At 35.9% G+C, this 24,897-nt stretch overlaps 1 protein-coding gene across 11 annotated transcripts in view; it reads left to right on the top strand.

Annotated features, from left to right (window-relative positions):
- VPS13B (vacuolar protein sorting 13 homolog B) overlaps positions 1 to 24,897 on the top strand; it is a 491,427-nt gene that overhangs the window by 84,632 nt on the left and 381,898 nt on the right. For all 11 annotated transcript variants that reach the window (XM_074815029.1, XM_074815038.1, XM_074815049.1 and 8 more), the window contains 3 exons: positions 88 to 282; positions 1,488 to 1,612; positions 23,280 to 23,464. In XM_074815029.1, coding sequence (XP_074671130.1) covers positions 88 to 282; positions 1,488 to 1,612; positions 23,280 to 23,464 — 505 coding nt within the window. The remainder of the gene's footprint in view (positions 1 to 87; positions 283 to 1,487; positions 1,613 to 23,279; positions 23,465 to 24,897) is intronic.

Below are 24,897 nucleotides of genomic sequence, written 5' to 3'. Positions count from 1 at the left end.
GTGTGTATATGAGGTAAGAGTATGTAAATATGGTAGATAATACATCTGAAGTGTAAAAAATGCATGTTTTTTCCCCCCCTCCCTTAGAACTTAGGTGGACTGTTAAATACCGCAAGTTTTCAGCCCCTGCGGCCTTTACCTTCCATCCGAATTTTAGTGGATAAAGTTAACCTGGAGCACTCGGTGCCGATGTATGCAGAGCAACTGGTGCACATGGTCAGCAGCCTCGGCCAGCCGTCCGACAACCTGCTTCATTACTGTTACTCACACTGCTATCTGAAGGTAAAAAGAAGTCTTGAGATCTGTTTCTTATTGCAGTGTGCTGACAAAAAGTTAATATAAGTATAGATAATACTAAGTGTTAGTAGGTTTCTTGGGAGAAAGTTTTCAGCTTATCTAAAAGGAGGTAAACACATTTCACAGAATGTTGTTATTTGGGATTGCTGCTTCTGACCTGCGCCAAACATTTTGTAATATGAGCAGAGAACTTAACGTGAGGAAACTAACTACACAGACTGAAGCCCCAAAGTCTTTGTAACAAGATTGGGTTAAAAGAATTTGGGAAGAAACCCTTCCCCTCTTCTAGGATAATGCTCATAGAATATGTAGATGGCAGTGAATTACACTTGAGAACCTGATGCGATGTTATGAGGAAAAAAATCACTTCTAGTAGTATTGGTAGAGCAAAACCATGATAGTGAAGGTGTACAATCAAAAACTGTTGCCACACAATTTCATTGTTTTTCATTATAAGAGGAAAAACCTCTGAATGTTCTCAGTTAAATATCCATTATGTGAAATGAGTTCTTATTGTGAGGTTGGGGGAAGTTTAAGAAGCTACTGAAAAAATGCTTTGAGATTATTCAGTTGCCATCTGCTGAAATTTTAGCGGAATGAAAAAGTGAAATCTCAAGACAGGTTTTAAAACAGGCCTTCCAGCCTTTTAGGATGTGCTCAGGCAGTTTGAAACCTGTTGGGTGCAGCATGGTGGTACAGCATGTTAAAAAGTCAACTCTACAACCATTTGTTTTTCATACTGAACAAGGAAAAATCATAAATAATAGTTGTGATAAACCTTTCTTTACATGCTTTTATTAAGAAAAAAAGCTTTGAAGGGAAGCTTCTCATTTCCTTAAATACTTCTCTTTTAGGCCAATGTTGTTATAATGACTCTTTAGGATATAGAATAATGTATTTTAGTTGATAAATTACAATTCAGAATTTTTTAAAAATTTAGTAGAGTGTAGTCAACACATGTTTTGAGCGAAGAAAATATTTTTATATGTATTCCTGTTGGGACATTATTTTAGGTAGATTTTTCTAGTTATATTTGTGTTTGGGTGAAAAAGAGTTATCTAAAAATAATACACAATTTATTTCATTTTTATTGAGTATATTTTAAAATGTGTATGTTATGTTATGAAAGTAAATTGAAAGTGATCTAATCATGTGATAGTATGCCCTTTGACCACCTTAATTTGTTTCAGATATTTGGTTTTCAAGCAGCATTGACTTCTTTGGATAGTAAAGGACTGTACTGCTTCCCTGTTCCAGTTATCCCCTCATTCAGTACTGCTGTTTATGGCAAGCTGATCAAGTTTCCAAAATATTGGTGAGCATTAAGAATGTACAGTGTATTTAAGTAATGTGCACGACTACTTTTGTGTTTCTGTTGAGTGATTTAAAAATGTTAAGCTCTATATATATCCCTAAACTTCTTGGTCTCTTCTGTCGTATTCTACTGTTAAGTCTGTTATTAATAAATTTCTTTGTAAGGATAGATGTTAATAAACATTTTAGACCCTTGTTTGGTTGAGAGAACAGGCTATGCAAGCCCTGTAGTAATTGGCTTCCTTCTAGACCTTGTAGAATTCTGTGAACCAGTATCCATTCTTCCTTGAGTGGATACAAAAGCTGAAGTTTTATACTGATGGCAAGCTTGATGTGTGTAACTGAACAGGTCAGCTCTTTCTGTTATAAAGTTGACCAACTAAAAAGCAACAAATGGGGGGAAAAAAACCCCAAACAACAAAGCACCCCAACCCCACAAAAAGATAGTCTCTACTAGATTTTTATTTCTGTTACTCATTACAGTTGGAAGTGTTTTAACATTGTGATCAGGTGTTAAGCTGTTTGTAGTAGTTCGGATTTTAAACGCAAACACTTTTGTTCTGAAAACAATTCTGTTCTTTATTATGAAATGAGCTATATAAAAAAATATTTTTTTAACTTTAATGCCATGAAAATTCAGAATTTAAGTTTAGCTCTACACGTTAAATCTTGTGATCATAAATGTCAGCGTGTAATAGTTTTTATTAATAAATTGTGTTTATAAAAACTATTTTCAAGAAAATGCATTTTGGCAATACTTTTGACAGGACATTCGTTTTCTTTATCCCTCATTTTGAGCAGTAGCTGATTGTAACTTTATGACTAGATCTATACAAAGAATCTTAAAAAAAGCGAACGTAACAGGAAAACAGGTTAATGTGCTAAATACTTTGGCTTCAAACATTCTGTGTTATATAGCTAATTTGTAACATTAATTTGTTTGTGAAATTTTAATGGATTATAAAAAAAAAAGCTGTGATACTGTGTTAAATATAAGAGGTTTTTAGCATAATCAGCACACCACCAGGTGGTAGCAGCCTAATTGACTTTCTCATGTTTTCCATCAGTAGTTTACAAAAGTACTAACCCCTTCAAATGAATTGCCTTTCTGTTCAGTGTTTTGCTAATAAATACTAAATGTTACCAGAATAACCCATAGCCAGCACTAAGCAGGGTACTTCACTACTCTAGTAGGATTGACAGCCTTTCCTGACATGACCTGACATTTTACGCTAAGCTCTGGTTAGTCATCCTTGTTAGTAAATCGTAGAAATAAATCAGTGCTTAACAGTGAACTTAAATTTATTTACTACATTATGAAACCTGTGGTTAAATGTGCAAAATAAAAAAAATGTTTTAGAGATGAAAAATAGTTGAAAAAAACCCTGTCATCTGACAAGTTCATGGTATTCAAGTGCTAGTGCTTTCTCATGAGTGCACTTGTGCTCTCTTTTACACGTGCTTGTGCTCGCTGTGCTCATCTTGCTCACTCATGCTTGCTTTCTCATGGTTTTCCACATGCACCGTTGCATGCTGGCCATCATGCTCTGTCTCATGTGTGCATGGTCTTGCGCTAGCATTCTCTCTCATGTGTTCTCTGCTTCTTTCTCATGCTTCCTGTCCTGCTCCATTTCTTTCTCTCTCTTTTAAAAATACATTGTATTATGATGTGTGCCCAGCTGGAAAATAAAGTATGGTAGTCTTACAACATAGAAAAATAAAAACGAGCAGTAGTTTTGAGGAGTGGAGGCAGGGGAATGGTCCTGCCTAAAATAGCAGATCATCTATCAGCATTTATTAGTACATCTTGTAAGACTAACACTTATTGTGGTCGAGTGTATTTTAAAATAATTTTAATAGCTTTCTCACTTTTTTCTGTGATATATATCTTTCTAAAGCTTATTTATTTATTAACAGTGTGAAATAATTATATAAAATTAACTTATTCCAACAATTTATCTAAACTAAGCAACACCAATTTGCGGGTAATAAAGTAGAAAAACAAATGAGTACAGCAGCAGCCTGGTTAAATGAAGTGTAGTTTGAAGTGAATAAAACTCCAGATGAAACACATCAAATAGCACTTGAACTAAATCGAAATCAGCATGAGGACTGAGAGCTTCATTGAAGTCATGCAGTGAGTGAGAATTAGTCTGGTAGGATAACCTGGTAATGTCATTAAACTTCAATTCAGTCCTTCCCCCCAAATTATACCACCTGCTTTATTTGGATTTTTAGATTTCACATTCCAGGGTTTCTTAAAGTACACACATCTGATGCTACATGTGTTCTTCTGTTTCTTTGTAGAAAATATATACCACAGGCCATACCTTTTAAAAACAAAGACATTTTATGAACTGTTATGGAATCCCTCAGGTAGTATGTTTTGAGTTAGCAGTGAAAATCTCAACTTTATTTCTGACATAAATCAGTAGAATAGCTTTCTTTTCTAGTTTCAATATAATAATCTCAAAATGTGTATGGTATATAAAATACTGCAGTAATATTTATTTTTTGAAACTAGTTGATAAATATTGGTAGCATGTTTTAACAGATAAAATTTCAGCAACATCAGCCCAGTAAAATCCAGTAAAGAACCATAAATGCTGCAAAAGTGCTATTTCGTTTACCTACTAGATTGATGTCTGGTTTAATTTCAGTTAATACACTTTCTTATAAAAGAAATGTGCTCAGGCTCACTAGTTAACTAAGTCTCAGATATCTTTTAAATTGTATAGCTAATCTATTTTTATATGAAAGTAAAAACATCTGGTCTTTTGTTTTTGTCAAGCATAACAAGATGCAAAATACAATGTTAATGTCAATATTTTACAACTACTTTATGTAGTGTTGCATGCCAGACTGTAAAGAAGCTTTCAAAGCTTTCAGGAGAATGTCTAAAACCAACTGAGAATTAGCGGAATATGGTTAAAAGCCTAGAATGAATGACAAGAATGTTTATAGTCAAACAAATCTTGAGAGGAATTAGCTGATTTCTTTTTCTTTTTTACTTCTGGCTACAATGTCTGTGGTAACAAATGAGGTAATCTAGTGTAAGACACTTTAGTGTTATAACCCACTATCACTTAAAAAATACTTCTTTGTTGTAGTTCTGAAGAATATTGAAGTAACATTAAGGAATATATATTCTGAATAGCCTTTGTTTTTCTGATGTCTGGATTGATAGTGAAGTGTCATCTGTATATTGTGAGCTAGATACTGGTCCAGTTATATGTGTGTGTTTTATTGCTTTTCTTCTTTTCTTGACCTGTTGTCTCTAAATTCCCTTTCTGTGACAAGTGTTCCAGACTCTTGTTTTCCTTTATTGGGTCTCTGGGAAGGTTCTCACTGTCTCCACTTGTGATAGCATTTGAGACTCTAAACACTGGTGAAATAAGGTTATAAATGGGGATGATGTGATGTATCCTTTCTATTCAGCTTCTTGGTCCAGTAGTCTGCTTTCAAGTGGTCTGTTTCCTTGATAATGAGTCTCCTCTTTCTCATTTCAAGACCAGAGCTTCTGGTTTACTGCCTGCAAGGAAGCACCAGTACAGACTTGACTAATAGCTGGTCATGTGAAGTTTGAGTGTGTGACTGAACCTTTAATGAAGAAGTTGGGGACCTGCTGGGGAAATCAGTATCTAGGATTTAATGGCCTGCACTTTAATTATTAGAGAGTACAGAGCAGATAATTGTTAATCTATTTGGAATAGAAACTTGCAAGTAGATCTGGATAATTACTGGTAAACAAACAAAAAAAATCTTTGAGAGACTAAATGGATATAATCCTTGCAAAGATTCTCTCTTTTGAGCTGTCTTAAGAAACAAATTTCAGTTTAAACATAGGCAGTGTGCCTATCTTAGTCAAACAGTTTCTGATGAGGAAGGATTCTTGACATCATGAGATTTGATTTGTGTTGGCATTGGATCTCCTTCAGTGTTTTTATTGAAGAGCTAATAATTATTGACAAAACCTGACAAAAGTTTAAAATTTGCTCTGCTGCTAGAGGAAGTCATGTGTATCGTATGCTGGGCACCTCCAGCTGCCCAGAGATATGATGTCACTTGAAAGCTGTGGATTACACTTGTGACATAGTTTATTAGTATGTGCCCTGACAGTACTGAAAGATCACTACAAAAATCGAGATACAGAGATTCTCACATTATATATATGTGTGTGTGTGTGTGTGTGTGTATTTTCTGTAGGCTTTGTTTTTGTGAACCCTTAAGAACATTTACATAATATAACTGTTCCTAATATTTCAACACCGATTTAACTGTAAAGGTAAATATTTACTATGTCTCTAGAATCTGTTACATTTTCATTAGATTGGCATGTTAGGTCATAACCTTATTTTGGTTAACTATTATACAACAATACTGAGAAATATACTTTGCCAGCAGCCTGAACATCAGCATTTTGTGTTTTCTAGCCTGACTTCCTACCTTTTATTTTGGCTTTGTCACTGTGTGGTTGCCAAATGGTTACTTTGTACACATAATTTAGTTTAACTTTTTAAATTTCTAAGTTTAATATTAACATTACAAAACCTGAGGATTCTAAAGACCTTGTGTTACTACTGTTTAGGTTTCTGCTCAAACTTTTGTAACTTTAAAGGTGTTTGTATTTTTATACAGCTTTACTTTCATTTTCTTTCATCATGTATCTCTTAAAAGGCAAGCATCCCTCTTTTAATCAGAGCCATGCAGGAGTATGCCATACAATTGTATTCTTACTGATGGAATTCATCATTAGACTCCTTACATAATCCAGTGAGGTCATTATAAGCTCCAGTATCGGTCAGGATGTGCACCTGGTCATGTCTGCTTTATGGGTCGTCATGGAAATCCTGTGTACAAAATGTGTACAATGAATTGATCAGGGTGAGAGCAGTTCATGTTGATCTACAAGCAGTGTGGTAGATGAAGATACAGCTTCTTGCACAGTGAGAAGTTCTTTAGCAAGAAAATTAGCTCCTGCTGATGGCCTTTACCAACAAGGTACTTACTGTGATGACAGTAGGAAATTTTAGGATTTGCTGCTCACTGAAGACAGGATTAAAAGTGTATAACGGAGGATCAGGTAGTCTATCTGTCTTTGTTACTTTTTTGATTGAAACATCTTTGCAGGGCATGTCCAGTGGAGTAATGCTGCATAGAACTGGAAATCACAGTAGATTTGTGAGCTTGAGAGTCATGAGACATAGCCATCGTGCAGTTCAGTGCAGTTGTGCTAGTAAGAGGCAAGTGGGCCCTGCTGGCAGGAAACACAGAGCCAGATATCCACAGACTGTGAACATTAGATCATAAATCTAGGAAGTTTTCCAATAAATTGACACTTGAGTCTTGATTTTGGCAGCCTGTTTTATTGACTAGTCACAGTAAATCAAGAGTAATGTCAATTTAGATTGGGTGTGGATTGTGTTTCACATGGGCAGTTGAGGGGCATGCTTGTTTCCTGGGTCAGAAGCAGAAACAGGTTGAAAACACATGAAACTCATTTTGTAGCATTCAGTTGTGACTATTAGTTATGTCAGTAATTGGATATAACTGCCAGATGAAAATTCAGGGTATCCTTCAAAACAGAAAAGATCTGAGATTGCATGCCTGAACAGATGCCGTCAGTGTATGGGACAGGAGAGAGTTTCAGCCACATCAGCATCATGTGAATTAGAGCTAGCATGTGTAAAAACCTGTTTGAACTATTGAGATATGCCAGTGATACGGGCTATCCAAAAGTAGACAGAAACAGTAATTCTCTTGGGTTCTGCAGAGGTGGTTGTGTAGAATTGTCTCAGATGTGAACAGTCTAGGGAGTATGCTGGGTTGCTTCAGCATTGTGTACTTCTCTGCCATCGCCTAGAAGATGCATCAAAGAGCATAATACTAAACCAGATTATTATTATTTTTTAAATTTGTTGGTAGCTGTTTTCGTGATGGCTTTGTGAGTGGTGAATTTGACACTTTCAGAAGTTTGGTTTGCTGTGCATCTTTGTGTTTGAGGAGTAGGTATATTAGTATTATGATAGCAAATTGTGAACAGTAATATAGGGTGATTTAACACTTCGTTTTAACAGGAGAATGTTTTTTCATTCACACAATTTAACGTGTCTTTACTGTAAAAGTTAAAGCATGCCATGCTTGTGTACAAAGATGAAGATGCTTAAGGAACTTGTGTGGAACATTTTCTAATTTGCAGTGATATTAACATATCAAGTTTCAACATGAATATTTTGGGGCGCTTTTCAACTGCAGTCTTCTGGAAGGAGCTGTCGGTTACCAAGAACAACCCTCTGTCCAGGAGGGGTTTTGCATTCTGAGTACATGACTTGCAGCTTGATTAGTGTGACTATAAATTAACTTCAGTTGGAAACTTCTAGTTTAATTTTTTTTTTCTAAATCAAGTCCAGATCTAATGTTACTGCTTCTCAGCAGATGTGGCAGGCAGCATTCAGCAAATCTGTTAAAAGTGCACTTTTAATCAATGTAAATTGGAAGCAGTTGTATTTTTTAGTATTGTCCGTGAAGAGGAAATTCAGCAGAGTTGACAGTAAAGGGTGGTCATCTGTAGTGTTTCCAGTGTAGTTATTTAGACTAATTAATTGTCAAGGCTCTTCAGTGAAAGTAAATTAAGCTTATTAACTAATATCTGTCCAGGGAAAGTGATTGCACATGGTGACTACTTTATCCTGGTTGTAACTGTTGCCATCAGTATTTGCTGGCATTTGTACTAGAAACAAGCAAATGGTATTTATTTCAAAATGTGTAGGGTTTTCAGGGTTAAAGCAGCATTTTGCTTTACTTGACACTGGTGAAAGGTATGAAAAACTTACTGTCTTAAAGCTGGTTCTGTTATGCAGCATAAATACTAAAGAAAACTTGAATCCCTAATACATATTCCTTTTGTACTGGATGTATTTGGAAGTTCTGTTTCTCATATTCAGTGTTACCACTATCTGTACAAAATACCTGGTTAGGATTATTCAGTGATATTCTCAGTTATGAGGCTTTACCCATGTAAACTCTAGCCAGAAAGATCCACTGCTGGCAATTCTTAGCCAGTGTTTGTCTTTTATTTCTCCAGAATTTTGCCTGCAAGTTGGTGCCTTTTTTTGGCCCCTTTAAGTGAATCTGTGAATCACAAAGAGAAATACACTCTCTGAGTTGGCATCTATACTACTAAATAAAACATTCCAGAAACCAGTCTGTGGCCCTGAGGTGTGGTAGCATCTTGTGGTTCAGTTCATATCCACGTGCCTACCTGTAGCTTTCCATTCCAATCCCAAAAGGAGAAAAAAAGTAAAGCTAAGAAGGATATAGTCAGGCAGCTGCCAGGGAGCAAGCTAACAGATAAACAGTATGCACAGCCACAGACCGTTACTGGAGCCTGCACTTGGCCTTCATTAGTTGGCAAATAAGGACATAACCTGCTTGAAACTTGCGCCCTGAATAGGAAGGGCATGGAGGTCAACTGTGGTGTCATCCTGCTAGCCAGCCCCATTGAAATGTTGGTTATTACATAGAGTTTTGAAGGAGTGTACTTTAATGTTGCAGTTGCTCTCTTACCTTCACTTTTTTCATTGCAACTTCTTATTAAGAAAATGCCATGGAAGTTGATAGGATTGATAGCACTGTTTCAAAACTTTGTAGTTGTTAAATACAATAACTTGAAAAAAAAATAATTAGTTATCTTTCATGCATTAGGAGTTCTAGTTCCCTATAGAACTGTGTTTCTCAAATTGTATTATTCACCTTGTGTACCAGATAATCCTCCTCCGCAAAAGCTGTATGTTTAAAGGCTTCTTGAATGAGCTATATAAAATTGCTGATTTTGTTTATCATCTTATGGTTAGCTTTATTATGCTTATGGAGCACTGTTATGCTGCTGAACAAGCTTTAGCATATCCTTCTTTGACTGCAGAGCATCACTCTCAAGTGGTAGCTGTCATTTTCACCTGGAGTGAGGTACCAGAAATTCTATAGTCTTAAATTATGCACCTGTTTTTACAAGCATGTGAATGGGACACTCAGTGGAATTTGATAACCATGAAAAATGGTGACTAAAAATTTTTATTAAAAAAAAAGAGCTGTATTTATCTTCACTTGGAGCAACAAATAAACCAAATATAAAGGCATGTTCACCTATTCAGCTGTCCGTAATACCTTAGCAGTTTTACTATACCTGTGTTCATCTCTAGGTAGGAGAAGCATACTGTCCTGTTTCCAGTATCATTTGTTTGCTGTATTCTCCTCATGCTTGTTCCCACTGGGACCCAGATGTGCCTTTTTTTTTCTAAGGGAATAGTCATTCCCGTAGATCAGGGTCTGTCTTTGGTTCTAGGCTAAGTGTTTGTATATTGTTTGTGTACAAGGGAACATCCTCACCATTTTTTATCAAGGACTTTTATCCTAGTTGTTTATAGCTTTGTATTTTTTAAATCTTATTATTTCTTTAGCAGTGCCTTTTAAAATAAGTTGAAGTAACCTGTCAGCTGTAGATACTGAGGAACAAGTACTGTATTGAACACACACTAATGTTTGGACCTCCAGTAGGCATTGTCTAATTTTCATTAGGTTTTAATCTTCTGAAGGACATCAGCTTCCAGTTTCTGAACTAGATTTTTTTAGTATGACCTGTTTTGGATGAGAAGGTTGGAGGCCAATTTGAACAAGAGAACAACTGAAGTCAGGCTCATGTGGAGTGACGCCCTAAAACAGTAAACTATAAGAATAAAATCTGTTTATCAGAACAGATTTGGAAATCAGTTATATCTGTTGCAGGTGCTTCTGATATTGATACAAGAAATTCAAAGGATTATATTGGTTAAGACACTAATACAAGAATCGTGCACTCATTTTGCAATTAATCAGAATTTTTATCCGTTATAACATGTATTTTTTTTAAACAAAAGCCGACAGGATTTTAAAATAAATGTTTAATTAGTTTCCTTTGATGTTTAACTAGCTTTTCCTTTGAGTTTAATGACCGATTCCAAAATGAACAATCGAATAGAAGGAAATATTTGGTAAGCATGATTAGAATATTCCTTCGATAGTCAAGAAATACACATATACGTGTAGAATGACAGAATTAAGAATCTGATTTTTGTATTTTTAATTTTTAAAAGAAGGGAGAATGGAAATGGAATTATTTTAATGCTGTCACTGACTTAGTCTCTTGCTCTAAAAGTACATGTATTTGTTATAATCTAATTTTTATTTTGCATACAACTTGGATTTGGCTGTGTACATATATTACAACAAGAAAATGTTTTTCTGACATTGTGTTTTAATGACAGTATCTTTGCTTCAGTATGTGTGTATGTGATAATTTTGATGGTCTTGAAGACTCACTAGGGTTTGTGGAGATTTTAAGCAATGAAATAGATGTAATGAGACTCTCAGTGAATAGACCAAACTGAACACAACAAAACCTATATCCATAGAGTCTCTCTCAAAGTTTGTATTATTTTTGAGGAAAAATGATGTAAAGTCAATGCCAGAGTCAGTGCTTAAGATAGTAAATTTAGATTTAACAATAATTATAGTCTTTGAAATAAAAAGTATTACGCGTTTACTGAGATGTAATGTTTTGCTCTAAATAGCTTCTGATATCCTTTAAAAATCTTTTGAGGTTGCTAATTAGTGAGGCCACAATATAATAATTGTAACAGCCTTTATACTCTTTCTGCTGTTATGCAGTGTATACATGTGAACTATTAGTACACCTTGTCCATTTCCGTCCTTGCTGTTGATCACAAAATCACAGAATTGTCTAGGTTGGAAAAGACCTTGAAGATCATCCAGTCCAACCATCAACCCAACATTAACAGCTCCCAACTACACCATATCCCTCAGCGCTAAGTCGACCCGACTCTTAAACACCTCCAGGGATCGGGACTCCACCACTGCCTTGGGCAGCCCATTCCAACGCCTAACAACCCGTTCTGTAAAGAAATGCTTCCTAATATCCAGTCTAAACCTTCCCTGGCGCAACTTGAGGCCATTACCTCTTGTCTTATCACTCATTACTTGGTTAAAGAGACTCATCCCCAGCTCTCTGCAACCTCCTTTCAGGTAGTTGTAGAGGGCGATGAGGTCTCCCCTCAGCCTCCTCTTCTCCAGACTAAACAACCCCAGTTCCCTCAGCCTCTCCTCGTACGACATGTGCTCCAGACCCTTCACCAGCTTCGTTGCCCTTCTCTGGACACGCTCGAGTCATTCAATGTCCTTTTTGTAGTGAGGGGCCCAAAACTGAACACAGGAATCGAGGTGCGGCCTCACCAGTGCCGAGTACAGGGGCAAGATCACTTCCCTGTCCCTGCTGGCCACGCTATTTCTGATACAAGCCAGGATGCCATTGGCCTTCTTGGCCACCTGGGCACACTGCTGGCTCATGTTCAGCCGGCTGTCAATCGACACCCCCAGGTCTCTCTCTGATTGGCAGCTCTCCAGCCACTCCTCCCCAAGCTTGAACCCTTGATCCATCCTTTGCTATATTAAAGGCTGTTCTGTTAATGGAAAACACAAAACACCCTTCCCCTCTTGCAGCAACTTCCTTTTGATGCTGTAAATTCTATCTTACAGGGTAATAGAATTGACTTTTGGGGTATTTTCAGGCAAGAAAGGGTGGAGTTAGGTGCTTTTCTTTACCTTTCTGGATTTAATGGAATTCCAGAGTTGCCTCTGAAAACAGCAATATGGCTTTTTCTTTTTGTCTTGTGTACTTTCTGTTTGTGGCATCTTCATTTAGTGCAATATTTTAGTTCAAATATTTATTTTGTTTTAGCTAATGCAGATGTGCGCTTACCTCTCTGACCTTTATGGTCATAGCTATAAAAAATTTGCCAGAATTTCACACAGTCTTTTTTCTCTCACTGTAAATGTGACTTTTTCCAACAGAATATTTTATCTGTTTATGAAACAAAATGAGCAGTATGCAAAAGTATTTAATAGAAGAAATTCACAGAAAACCCCAAATCCTAACTAACTCACCTTCTTAGACAAAGTTTCTTATTTAGATCAGTTGTTAGTGTTTGCTTGAAGTTGGGGTTGGGTTCAGCTCTTGAATCTTTAGCAAGGAATTTGAAACTGTGTTAGTTCTGAAGATCTTTGACATTTTCAGAGAGGAAACAAAATGGGAGTTTTGTGCTTCTTTCAGTAAGTTGTGGTTCATCTTCTAACAGCATTGCAACTGTTAATAATCTTCAAGAAAAAGAACAATTAGGCAAATTTACCTACATTTGGTCCCTTTTTTTCTGTTTCACACAATTTTCATGGGAGTACTTAGAGGTGAGTTAAGACTATTCAAAAATGGTATACCTGACAAATTTGCAAGGGAGGGCAGTAAAGGGGGTGTGTGTATTACTGCGTGTATGGATTAGAAGTGAGTATTTTCTTTCTGTTCCTATTGTCAGCATTTCATTTCACAACCATCTTCCTCTTAATGCTCCAAATATAATTTTATTTTTTCTCTACTTTCAGTTTCCAAGCACTTTCAAAGAAGATTCAGTTGTACAGTTTGTTCTCTTTATATGTGCTTTGAGTTTCTTCTGTTCTTTTTTATTTCTTCCCATCTTCCAAGCATTTTATTGGAAATACTCTGAAGATGCTTCTTTTCGTTTGTGTTCTCTTGTTTCTGTTTTCGTTGTGTCTGCTCTCCATCCTTGTGCTATAATCCCAAATCTATTAATCCCACTGTATTGGTTTTTTTCCTTTCTTTTTCCTCTTACTGTTTGAAACCCGTGATAGGAAGATAATTCTGTGGGCCTTTCTGTGCCTCATCCCTTCTTAAACATCACTGTTGTCTACCGTCACTTTCAGTATTGCCGTTTCTACAAGGGTTGGGAGAATGCTCCACAAGTTACTTAGCTTTTTGTGAGACAGCAAAGTCTGTGGATCTGTCCTTGTGACTGTTCCTGCTCAAAGCAGTTCCTCTTCCTTGCTCCTGAGAAAGAGGAGCTATCTTCCTGTCTTCAATCTCAGTTAACTCTCACAAACCGCTGTTCCTAGCTTGCAGGACTTGTTAATATCTGTACTTTAGGAGATGTCTTCAGATGAGAAGAAAACAAAGCCTCTATTCACCATATCTGCATTCTTGAGAGCTCCTCACATCTGTGTTGTTTGGAGAAGGGTCAGACTTCAGGGATAGCAGCTTTTCCTCTGCATAAAATACAGCTATACACTCAAGTTTTTCCTTCTGCAGGATAGGGTCATGTCTGGTCAGCTGTGCTGTCTCTGGCAAATGGAAAGGTCCTTGCCACAGATAGTGACCTGGGCTGTTTTATTGTTAATAATGTATATGTAATTTTTGAACACATTTGATAATTTCTGAAGTGTTGTAAGAAATAGCAAAGAGAAAGTCACATTGCAAATTTGGGGTAGGAAGAGAGTTTGAAATTTGAAATCATTAATAGAATGGAATAGGCTAAGAAATGATATATTGCACATTTTGAAATAAACGTTATTAGGATTTAAGATGCCAAATTTTGCAGCTCTGCTGGGAATAAGAAAGATTATTTGAATGAACTTCTGAAAGATCATATTGGATAGAAATTTATATAAAAAAAATCCTTATTTGTGCTCCTAGTAATTCAGCAAAATTCTATCCTACAAAATCATATCCTATATCCTACAAAAATATGTTGTAAATGACCGTATTATTAGCTGCTGAATTGACTGTGTAAATTTCTGTCAGATTGAAGGGGCAGTTTCTGAGAGCTGCTGCTCTTACTTCTGACAGCATGAAAGGATGATGCAAGTAGTTTCTGTTCTCAGGGCTGCCACAGTCGACACTTGCTCCCCTGCTAACACCAGGTTAAGCATGGATCTCCTTGCTGAATGGCAGCAGCCTTTGTGTTCTATTCCTGTTTTGTAGCATCATGTTCAGCAGATGACTGCGTTTGTCAGTGCAGTTTTCTTCACTGAGCACCAGCATGTTTCTGCGCCCTCCTGGCTCCCTGTTTTACCTGCTAATGACAACCAAATGGCTCTGTGTGGCAGATTTAGAGGATTGATTTAATGGCTGTTTCTGCTACTTCTGGGAGTGTGTGAAGGGGGAAGGAGGAGAGGAAAAGGGAGAGGATGAGATTACTTCTCTGGACAGTTAAAGCAGGCTGCTTTGTGGGAAGGTAGTTCCCCAAACCCTGTTCAACCCCTGGGACTACTGAGGTTGTATTATACTGTGGTATCCAAACCACTGATACTGGATTTACAAAAAAAAAGTAACACTTGCTTTGTTTTAATAAATGCAGATCTTTGATTTTTGGAGGTTTATGGCCACTAGCAACTTTTACCTGGTTACCTCTGGTGGTTTTGGTGGTCTTGGTCATCTGCAGCTGTTTAGTTACAGCATCTTCAAGGTCCAACTTATTCCCCCACCCCTGGGAAACTATAATTTACCAGGAGGTAAATGATAATGGTGGTATTTATTTTGGCATTGCTGCTTTTCCGAGTAGGAGCTAGTTCTCCTGAAAAGATACAAGGCACAACTCAAATAGTAGCTGTAAAAGTGTTCTGCTTCTGGTATGATTCCTTCTGTACTACCTTTATCAAGCCAGTTGTTCCCTATAGAAAATCCTTGCTTCTTTCCAGACTTTTATGTTGTTTTGGGTTTTTTTAATGTTTTGATTTTTGGTCTCTGTAATGAGTTTTTCTCATGGTCCTTATATTTGGATCTTGTCGGACATAATGCAGCTAAATGCCATATCCCTTCCCTTGTCTCCACTAATACCCACAGTCTATGACGATAAGATTCCTCGATCAAAGTAAAAAAGTTACAGACCATTTTGCAGAAGTAAAGAAAGAATAGATGTTTAAAGTGTATGTAGGAAAAAATGTTCTGAATTGGCGTTCCGTGAGAAGAGTTTCTTATCCCTTGTTCTCTGATCCCCCTCTCACACTTTGTGGAGTTCTGAAGATGCAGTTCTTCAAAGATAGAAATTTATGCATAAGACTCAGTTAGTTGATGATGTGTGTAAAGCTAATCATATGTATTAAGGACATGAAGAAGGCTGAGGGCTCATATTATAATCTCCTCAGAGCAGGAAACTTGGACTTTTATTCTTTTGTAGATTGCTCATATCACTTTAATAGTTCTGGAGACAAATATTAACTAGTGATTAGAAAAGGAGTTTTTTTTCAAAGGAAGAAATAGCAATTAGTGACTGACCTCCACTTGCAATTTGATGCGAGTTCAGATCCCTAGCATCTGTCCCATTGATGAGCTTTCCCAAAGCCAGTAAGCTGAATTTGATCTAAACATCCTGAATATGTTTATCTAATGCAGCTGCAGGTTTGACATGTTCCTGCATTACAGTTTTAGCAGCCACCTTAGTATATCATGTGTCCAAAAGTAAGACTGAAAACCCAACCCCTTGTTGGGTTATCCCTTGTTGATATCAACAAATTTTTAGTTCACATCTGTTGCATTTTGAGGCACATAAGCAATGACTTAACTGGAAGTGGAGATACGCTGCTTTCTTGCCCTCTTTCTTAAACTTAATCCAGTGGGTTGAAAGACTCATCTGGTGCTTAGTGTGACTGGATTCAAGGTGAGGGAAACTAAGGCTTTCCTACCCTCACATTCTAGGTCTTTGTTTTTTCTTGCAGCCTTCGACATTTTTCTCTTGGTGTCTCACAGCAGATAAAGTTACAATAACTGTCCCACTGGGGTTACTGCTTCTCACTTCCCTGTTGCTTCACAAATCAGTATTATTATTTGCATGTAACATTCATAATTTTTAATCTAATGATAACTTTTAATGTCCAGATGTAACAAAACAAATTAAATGATCTTAAAAACAATCCAAGTTTAGAACTCCTATAACATGTGTGTCCAGTCTTGCATTCTTTGGTTCAAAGAGATTTTTTTTTTATTTGCAAGGTTTCTTCCTTTTAGATATTTGTTTTATTTTATTTATTTTTGTTCTTGTAATAATGCATTTATTTTTGCTTTGCTGTATAAACTGAATTTTATTCCATTAAAACACACAGTACTGAGAATTGTGAATGGATAATCTCTGCTCATTTTCTAAGCCATATTGAAGCTTGTGCTTTGCATTGTTTTGTTTTCACAATTGTTTCAAGGAAATCTGTGGGTTTTTTTCTGAAGTTCACATATGAATTAACACTTTACAAACATTTTTCATTATTGACAATTTCAGTTCCAGAACTGATGTTAAAAAAAAAGCTATACAGAAGGCAGTTTTGTGTTGTTCCCTTCTAATCCCATATCTAAAATTTTCAGAAAGAAAAGTTATTTTTTTTATTCATCAGAAAAAGAAAAAAGTTGGTGAATCTTGAAGTTTGTTGTATTCTCTCTTGTAATAAATTGTATGATTAGCAGAGGTAGCTGCAGCTGCTGAAAATTCACCTGTGTGAGATGACATAAGATGTCAGGCAGCCTTTAGTGAAGCCTGTAGAAGAACAGAAGAGGTTTTGAAGACATCAGTCTTGGAGATGTTTTTGGAATTAAGTGTTCCAAAGTGGGTTTAATTATTATTTTTTGATAATAGTTAACTTGGTCCCCTAGCACAAATAACTTTGCTGTCTGAAGACTAAAAATTGTTAGTGTGTGCAGACGTGTGATATGACTGGTTTTTACTGTGAGTATAGTGACTTCAGTCTTGCATCTAAAAAAAAAAATAATTCCAAGACTGTAGTGGTTAATTTCCTCTCCCTTTCTTCTTCTCCCTGTATGCTTCCTTCAGAGTTTTGATATTTGTCATTAAGTAGCTAGACATTGTTTCCCTTACCCAATAACAGTTGCTTAAATGTTAAGAAAAAGGGTCAAAATTGTAATTTTCTTTAAGCTGATACAAAAGATCAGTTTAAGTAGAAATATGGATTTGTTGTAGGTATGTAGATGAAACCTTTGTTCATGTCAAATATAAAACCAGCATACATTTTCTGTTTGCCTAAGAGAAAGGTGTGCAAATGCTGACTTAAATTATTTAGGCATTTAAATTACATTCAGGTTCTTCCAAGGCACAGTTGCTGGGTTCTAGTAGCAGGTTACTGGTTTTGTTATTTTGGAAAAAATGAACTAATCGTATTTTACTGTACAGGATATGAGTAATAACAAAAATTAAATTTTTGGAAACATTTTGCAGGTTCCAGCTTTGCAGTTGGGGACTCTATATAAACTTTTGGACCCAGCTGTTCACCACTATATTCTTTCAATCACTCTGAGGTGTTGATTTTAAAAGAATGAGTTGCTGTTCCTAAAGTCTACAAACTGAAAATATTTCATAGCAGGCCTGTGAACTTACATGGATTGGTTATACTGGTGCCTATGCGCAGTTTATAGTAAGGACCAATTCATGTTTTCATTCAAAAACAGTGAAGAAAACTATTTTCTTTAATGGTACGCCAGATTTATCCAAATATTTCAGCAAGTCTGTATTACAGTTTGTCAGCAAACTGGGTACAACCAAAGTGTATTTAGAAATCATTTAATTAGGACAGATTCATTTTCACTCCATGCCACTACACAGCAAGACTTGCTTGTTCATATTTCCTTAAATTTATTCTGGAACTTGTCCAAGTTCAGCTTTAATGAGTAGCCTATCCTGCTAGTTACATTAGGATTTATTTTCCCCTAGAGAAGAGTGTTTGAATTGGTAGATTTTTAACCTGTTCAGTTAAATGAACATATGTTCAGAACTGCATCTTAACTCTTGAGTGCAAAGATTTGAGAAATAATTATTTCTATTGTTGTTACAGCTTTAAAGTGCAGTTTAATAGTGGTTTTAGACTCCCAACTATGTGCCGTAACTATTTTAATATGATGATGAGTTTTGATATGAAGTCACTTGCTTAATACAAATTTAATGATACAATATAGAAACACAGATCTGACTTGGTTTACTGAAAAAAATATTTGTACTTGTATTTTCACTTATTGCTTGAATATATCTCTTGGGTCATAAAACTTGGTTAAATATAGCTCAGTACCTTACTAATGATGGATTTTCTGTATTAACAGGTGCATTTTGGTAGCAAACTTGTATTTTAAGTTCTTTTAAATGCATTATTTGTGTTTCAAAACTATTATAATAAATCCTGAATTATAAATGTACTTTCATCACTAGCCAGGTCTAGTTAAAATTTCCTTTAAGCAACATTTGCTGCACACATGGTACAATACTTCCCCCCGCCTTGATTTTTTTTTTTTTTCTATTAAAAAGGATTTATTTTCTTCAACTTCCCATTCCTCCAAAGTTATCTGTAAAGGACCAGTAGACTTCATTTCTATGGGATTGTTAAAATACAGTAAGTGTAGAATTTGCATATTGTTAAAAAATGTTTCATGCACTGTTATTACCCATAAGGGACTATTTTATGTGAAACTTTTAAGTTTTAAATTTAGCTGAGTTCAGTACAGTAGCTGTAATATATATTAAATGAATAGTCAAACTTGTAAAACAAAATCTTTTCCACTGTCACATTGTGTGCTGTGATTGTCACAGCTTTTCACATACCCCTGCTAAAGCACATAAATTTGTTAATACAGATTGTTATTTTAGATGGAATTATTGTGGAGTCATGGTTGTCCTGAATTTTGCTGAAAAAAGTTTTCTACCACCTTCTTTCCAAATTTTACATTAGAGAACCCATCTTTTGAAATATTGACACTTTTTTCTGAAATATTTAGTTTTAATCCTGCAAAATAATGTTCAGAAATAAGAGGGAAAAGTAGAAAATCTAAGTTATCTGAAAGGATAACAAAAGGAAAAATAACAGAAAGGAAAAAATGTTACAGTGCATTTCTTCAATGAGATAAATAATAAAAGATCACAATGCATGGCATGAAAAAAAGGAATACTAGGAAACATTCTTATTGGTAGCATCATGCATTACATTTCTTTCCGTTTAATGCCTACAAGAGCTTTGCTAACATGCATATCTAGTTTTCCAACTTCAGTTCTGCATAAAAGTAAATGGTTTGTGCTGTCTGTTTAATCCTGAGTTTTAAAATAATTTTTTTATTTATTGTGTATATAGCATTTTGTTTTACAGGGATAGATTTTCCTAAGTACAGAATCACCTTATATACTTCTTTATGCATACCTTTTCTGCTTAAATTGATAAATTACAGAGCTTGGACTTACACTTTAGGAAATTTTAGGAAAGCAAGTTCAAATTCTAATTTGGAACCAGCATTAGAAAAGGGTCACAGTGTTGCAGTCTCCTCTTGTGCTTTTTGTGGAACCCAGAGCTTTTCTTCTAATGACTGTATGCATATATGTACTTTTACATGTAGGAATATTTGTGTATCTGAGGAGCTGAAATGGGAGATATGTTTTATCTAAATGTGTCCATAAGAGAGTGATCTTCATGTGTCATCTTGTGCGTATTGTGTGGTAGAAATTGTCAGAATATGTTCCAGGCTGTTAGTTCCTTTTGGCTCTCTATCTGAGTCAAAGTGGGTGGGTTTTTTTGGTTGTTTTTTTGGGTTGGTTTTTGGTTTTTTGTGTTTTTGTTTGTTTTGTTTTGTTTTTTTAACCAGGCAGCATCTTTCCATATTTGCCTGACTTAATACTGATATTATTTTCAGCTTTTGTTTTGTGTCTCCTTAAATTATTTTAAATTTTCTAACTAGCTTATTTCTTGAAGTGCAGACGAGAATGTTTTTATAAATGGCTTTCTTGCATCAACAGATTTCAAATGTGTTTGGATGCATTCTTTTCTCATATGGCCAGATGTGGTATTTTTACTTTTTGGGAGAAGAACATTTTCAGGAAAGGTGTGTGGTGTGTTTGAACTTCAAACTGAGAGACAGGAAGAGCTTCAGGAGTTTTGTGCTGATATTTCTTACCCCTTTGATGACCTGCTGTGCTGCAGTTAATAGAGTAGTGATCTCAGGCAGTGAGGCTGGCATGTGGTCTGCTCATGTACTCTAGAATGATCTTTATGTGGCTGTCAGCAGAAAAGACAGGTAGGAGATGCTTAGTTCTCCCAAACAGGACAAATGTAATTTTTATTGTTCTGACTCACTGTTTGGTGTCAGTAACTGCTATTAAAAAAACCGTGAAAACAAAGAAACGAGGCTAATACAAGATCTTTTCTGAAAAGGCTTCTAATGAGTTTTGATTTTCCTAGCAAAAGAGGCTGTACCGATCCAAAACATGGCAGGTCCAAACTTCAAAGACTGATACAAACAGTAGACTGGTTTTTTTTTTTTCCATTCTGAAGGAAATTTTTACTACCAGACTCAAAGCTGAGTTCTCAAATATAATCATGAAATGTTTTTCTTTCATCCGTGTCTTTTCTGCAAATGGCATTTGAAGCTGGCAGCACAGTTGTGTCATTAGCTTCAAATGTATTGCAACTCGGAGGCAGTCTTGTTGCTGGTTTCCTCCCCCTTCTTCTCAACATTTTTGAGGAAGGTAATCCCAATTCCAAGCTTTATGAGGTTGAAAAACCTTGGTCTAAAGAGTACTGATTACTATTACTGAAGGCTACAACATCTGGTTTTTTTGTTCTTTGTCCTCTATCTGTGTTTACATCCATTTTCTGAGAATCTTTTATGAGTGTTGTCTTAGGAATCAGTTTTTCTTTTATTCCCTTGTTTTTATTTTTAGCGAGGAGCAATGGAATTGGCTTTTGTGGATGGGCTTTATCTATGAAACTTTGATCTGTGGTGTAGACATCCACAGATGAGATGATTATCATGATCTTCCTTTATAGGCAGTGCACAGAAATAGTGACCTGCAGAAAGCAGTTCATTTAATCCTCAGATCTAGAATGAATGGATCTCTGCTACATATATAAGTTCTGTTTTCTTTCCTTTTACATTAAAAGGGTCTATACAGCCATCTTAGATCTTTCCTCTTGTTCCAGGGAAAATGGTTTTCAGTTAGCTGTTTCCTGGCATCGACAAGGAATTGAGGAAGGAGATCTGTTTGTGACTTAAGGTGAATGCTTGTTAAGTGCAAGTCCAAAATTGAAGTGATAATACAACCTTTGGCTGTACCACCATATCAGCATGGCAGTTGATACTTGTCTTCTGATCTTTGGAATGCTTGTTTCCAAACCATGTTTTGTATTGTCACACAGGCCTTATCTGCAGTTTATGGGCCAAAAGTGTTAGCAGCAGAATATTTTGCTATTCTGCTTCTTCATCTAGATGATAGTGAGTGTGAGTCTGAGAAGTGATGATGTGCTTTTTAATTCAGTTTTCTTGGTGGAGGGCCACGCTTCCAATCAGGTGCAGAACGTGCAAGGAAGTCTACTTCTTATTGCCAGAATTTTGTGTCACTTCATGCTGTTACAGATTTTAGAATTTGAGCGTCAGGAATGGCCTGTTTCTGAGTTCATGGAGTGACCTGCAGAGTCTACTGCTAGTATGATCTCACGTATGTTAGGTCACGTGGCTGCAAGCATTTTCTTGTGGAGCCAGATAGGAGATGCAGTGTATTTTGACTGCTTGTTACAGTTCCTTGGAAGGTTTTAAGTTTGCTGATCTAAAGAGCCATTCAGTGTCTGCAAGGGAATGTCTTCACGTTTTCAGTCCCTCAAACATTTTGGTAAAGGATGCTCTTTGCCTGGGCTAAGGGATTGTGTGAGCAGCTTCAGCAGCTTTCCCTCATTTGAGGTTCCAATTCCAAATGGAACATTAACCTAATATTGTTAATTTTCATGTGGCTTTAAGCTTGTCCGTAAAATCCTCTAATGGAGGAGATTCTTCAGAATGAGAATGAGTTAATCTGTGCATCAGTGATTATATTTTGGGGACATTAGAGAAAATAATGCTAAACAGTACAAAAAGTACATTTCAGTGATGGAGCAGGAGATGATTAGGGCAAGAATAATAATGTTGTAAATATGCTGCAGGAAAAGGCTTTAAAATGAGAATAGTAAAGAACCTTTGCAGGTTTTGTTGAATGTAGCAAATCATCTGTTGCTTAATTTCAAGTATGTATTAGGAAGAAAAAGTAACTTACTGACTTTGCTATAGTTGTGCTGCTTTCTTGATAATGGACTATATTGTCACAGAAGAATTTATTTCCAAACAGAATGTCCTTTACGTTGCACTACCCTCCCAATGCCTGTTCCTGGCTGTTCCTACTCCCCAATTATAAAATAAAAAGCATTGGAAAATATTAGAATCACTTAAAGAGCTCTATGTTACCCAAATATGGAATATGAGGAGAAATACAGAATGTGGGGTTCTTTGCTTGTATTTTGTTGTATGTATATTGTCTGTATGTTTGCGTTTTTTTGATCACTGGACATGTCTTATTTAGTGATTCACTGTAAGCTTTTAAATAAAAGTTTTTCATAAAATTCAATTTCACAACATATTTCTTCCATGTTTTTAATAACTGCATAATTTTTTGAGTAGCTCTTATTTTGGTGGGAGCACTTGGAATTGCTTTTATTAAATATTTTAAACCCAAGAGATAATGAGATTAAAATGTATTTTTTTTTCTCATATTTTGGAGGGAGTTGTAAAGTTAAATCATGTAATGGAAGTCGTATTTAGGGTGAAATCTAGTATAAGTAGAATCAGCTCTTAAAAGAAGAAATTCAACAGGTACACAGCTCTAACCTTACAAACAAGTGGCCTTATAGTCTGGTATTCTGTGACTAATTTTTACATTGTTATTTTTATGCACCAAAGTAATGATTTTCCTTTCTTTTTTTCTTTCTCTTTTAAACAGGACCAAGCGAGCTCATGTCCCACTAACAGAATGCATATTTGAGCTTCCTAATTTGACAGTTCAAGCAACTAGAGCTCAAACCCTTCTGCTTCAGACTATTTATCAGAGCTGGTTTCATCCTGTTGGAAATGTCAGTTCAGTAGCGGTAAATGAAGCCTTGTTGAATGAGGTTTTCCAAACTTCAGGTAAATATGTGATGCTTTTGGTTAAGTTGTAATGGTACAGAGCACTGCTAGTGAATGTGCATATATCTATATCCTTTAAGTACAGTTTTTTTACTTATAGTAGTTAACATACAGAATGTTTTTTGTGTGTATATGGGTATTTATAGCTTATGCTTAAAATCCAGGATGTAAGCTAAGCCACCAAGCTTCACTCCTTGGCACCAATTTCTGGATGCCTTTAATTTTCCCATATAGGATAACTTTGCCATGCTTCCCTCATCTGAAACATCCACCCTTGCTACCTTATATGGTGCAGTGTTGTAATTTAAGATCATTCTGAGGTGAAGCTGGATTATTAAGAGCTTTATTAATCATTGGCATACATTGAATTTTTTTACAGGTCTGTAAATGTTTCTCATTCAGTTTCATAATGTTACTTAACTGTTGGGAAACTGCTGAAGATATACAGGTCTCAGTGATGATGATGTAAATAATGAAGTTGGTTACCTGTCATCCTTTTGTAAAACACCTATAGATTTTTGGGAGCAAATTAAGGATTTTGACCAGTTTACAGAGGAGGCCACAGTCTTCAAGTGCATAAAGGTCAACCAGAAGAAGATAATACATTTTTTTCTTTATATTTCTATGCAGGCTAGAATAATTTAGACCCACTATTGTTTAAACCCATTATTGTTTATCTGTTGTGAATAAACACGTAACAAGAATAATTGAGATCTTTTGGAACCTCCATCATAACCAGTCTTAGAGAATGATTCAGATGTAGTAAATCATGGCTTGAAGCAGAATGGTAGCTTAGACTACCACTGGAAGTCCTTATCAGTCCTGTTTTTCTCAGTCCTCTTTTCGTTTTTAAGTCCTGTTGCTTTTTTAAAGTTAAGTCTGTGTTGATCTGATGGTGCAAAAGAACTGTTGTATTTTCAGGTGTGTAACCATTGGATTAACTTTTAAATGCTTAGTTTTCCTTCTTTCCTAAAAGTCACTGATTCTCTTAATCCCTTGATTCTCTGTGGGTCACCTAAGGAGGAGATTGTGAGGTTTTATTTTCAAGTACTGGTACTTCTGAAGGTAGCAGGTTTACAATCCACACCTCAGAAATATGAAAATACAGTCATTTGATCATTTCATATGGTCTTAGGGTTTACACAAATCCAAACTAACCTGTTGCATCATTCAACATGTTTCAGTCCTTCAGTTCAATGAACTGTCATACAACTGTGCTGACAGTATCTCTGCGGAATAGAAATCTGGAGCACACATTCAAAGTACTTACAGTAAAATAAATGAACAGTGTAGTACACTTGTTCTGATCTTCTCTTCATTGTGGCTTAACACCTGACTTGTTAAATTTTATACTTCTGTAGTTGTACTTTACCTTAACTAGATGAAGGCAGCTTTGAGTTCAGGGCTATGAAATGATTGCTGTCTACCCTTTT

Source organism: Strix aluco, chromosome 1, assembly GCF_031877795.1.
Source record: "Strix aluco isolate bStrAlu1 chromosome 1, bStrAlu1.hap1, whole genome shotgun sequence".
Lineage (NCBI taxonomy): Eukaryota > Metazoa > Chordata > Aves > Strigiformes > Strigidae > Strix > Strix aluco.
This window is presented reverse-complemented; position numbering and strand designations above follow the sequence as displayed.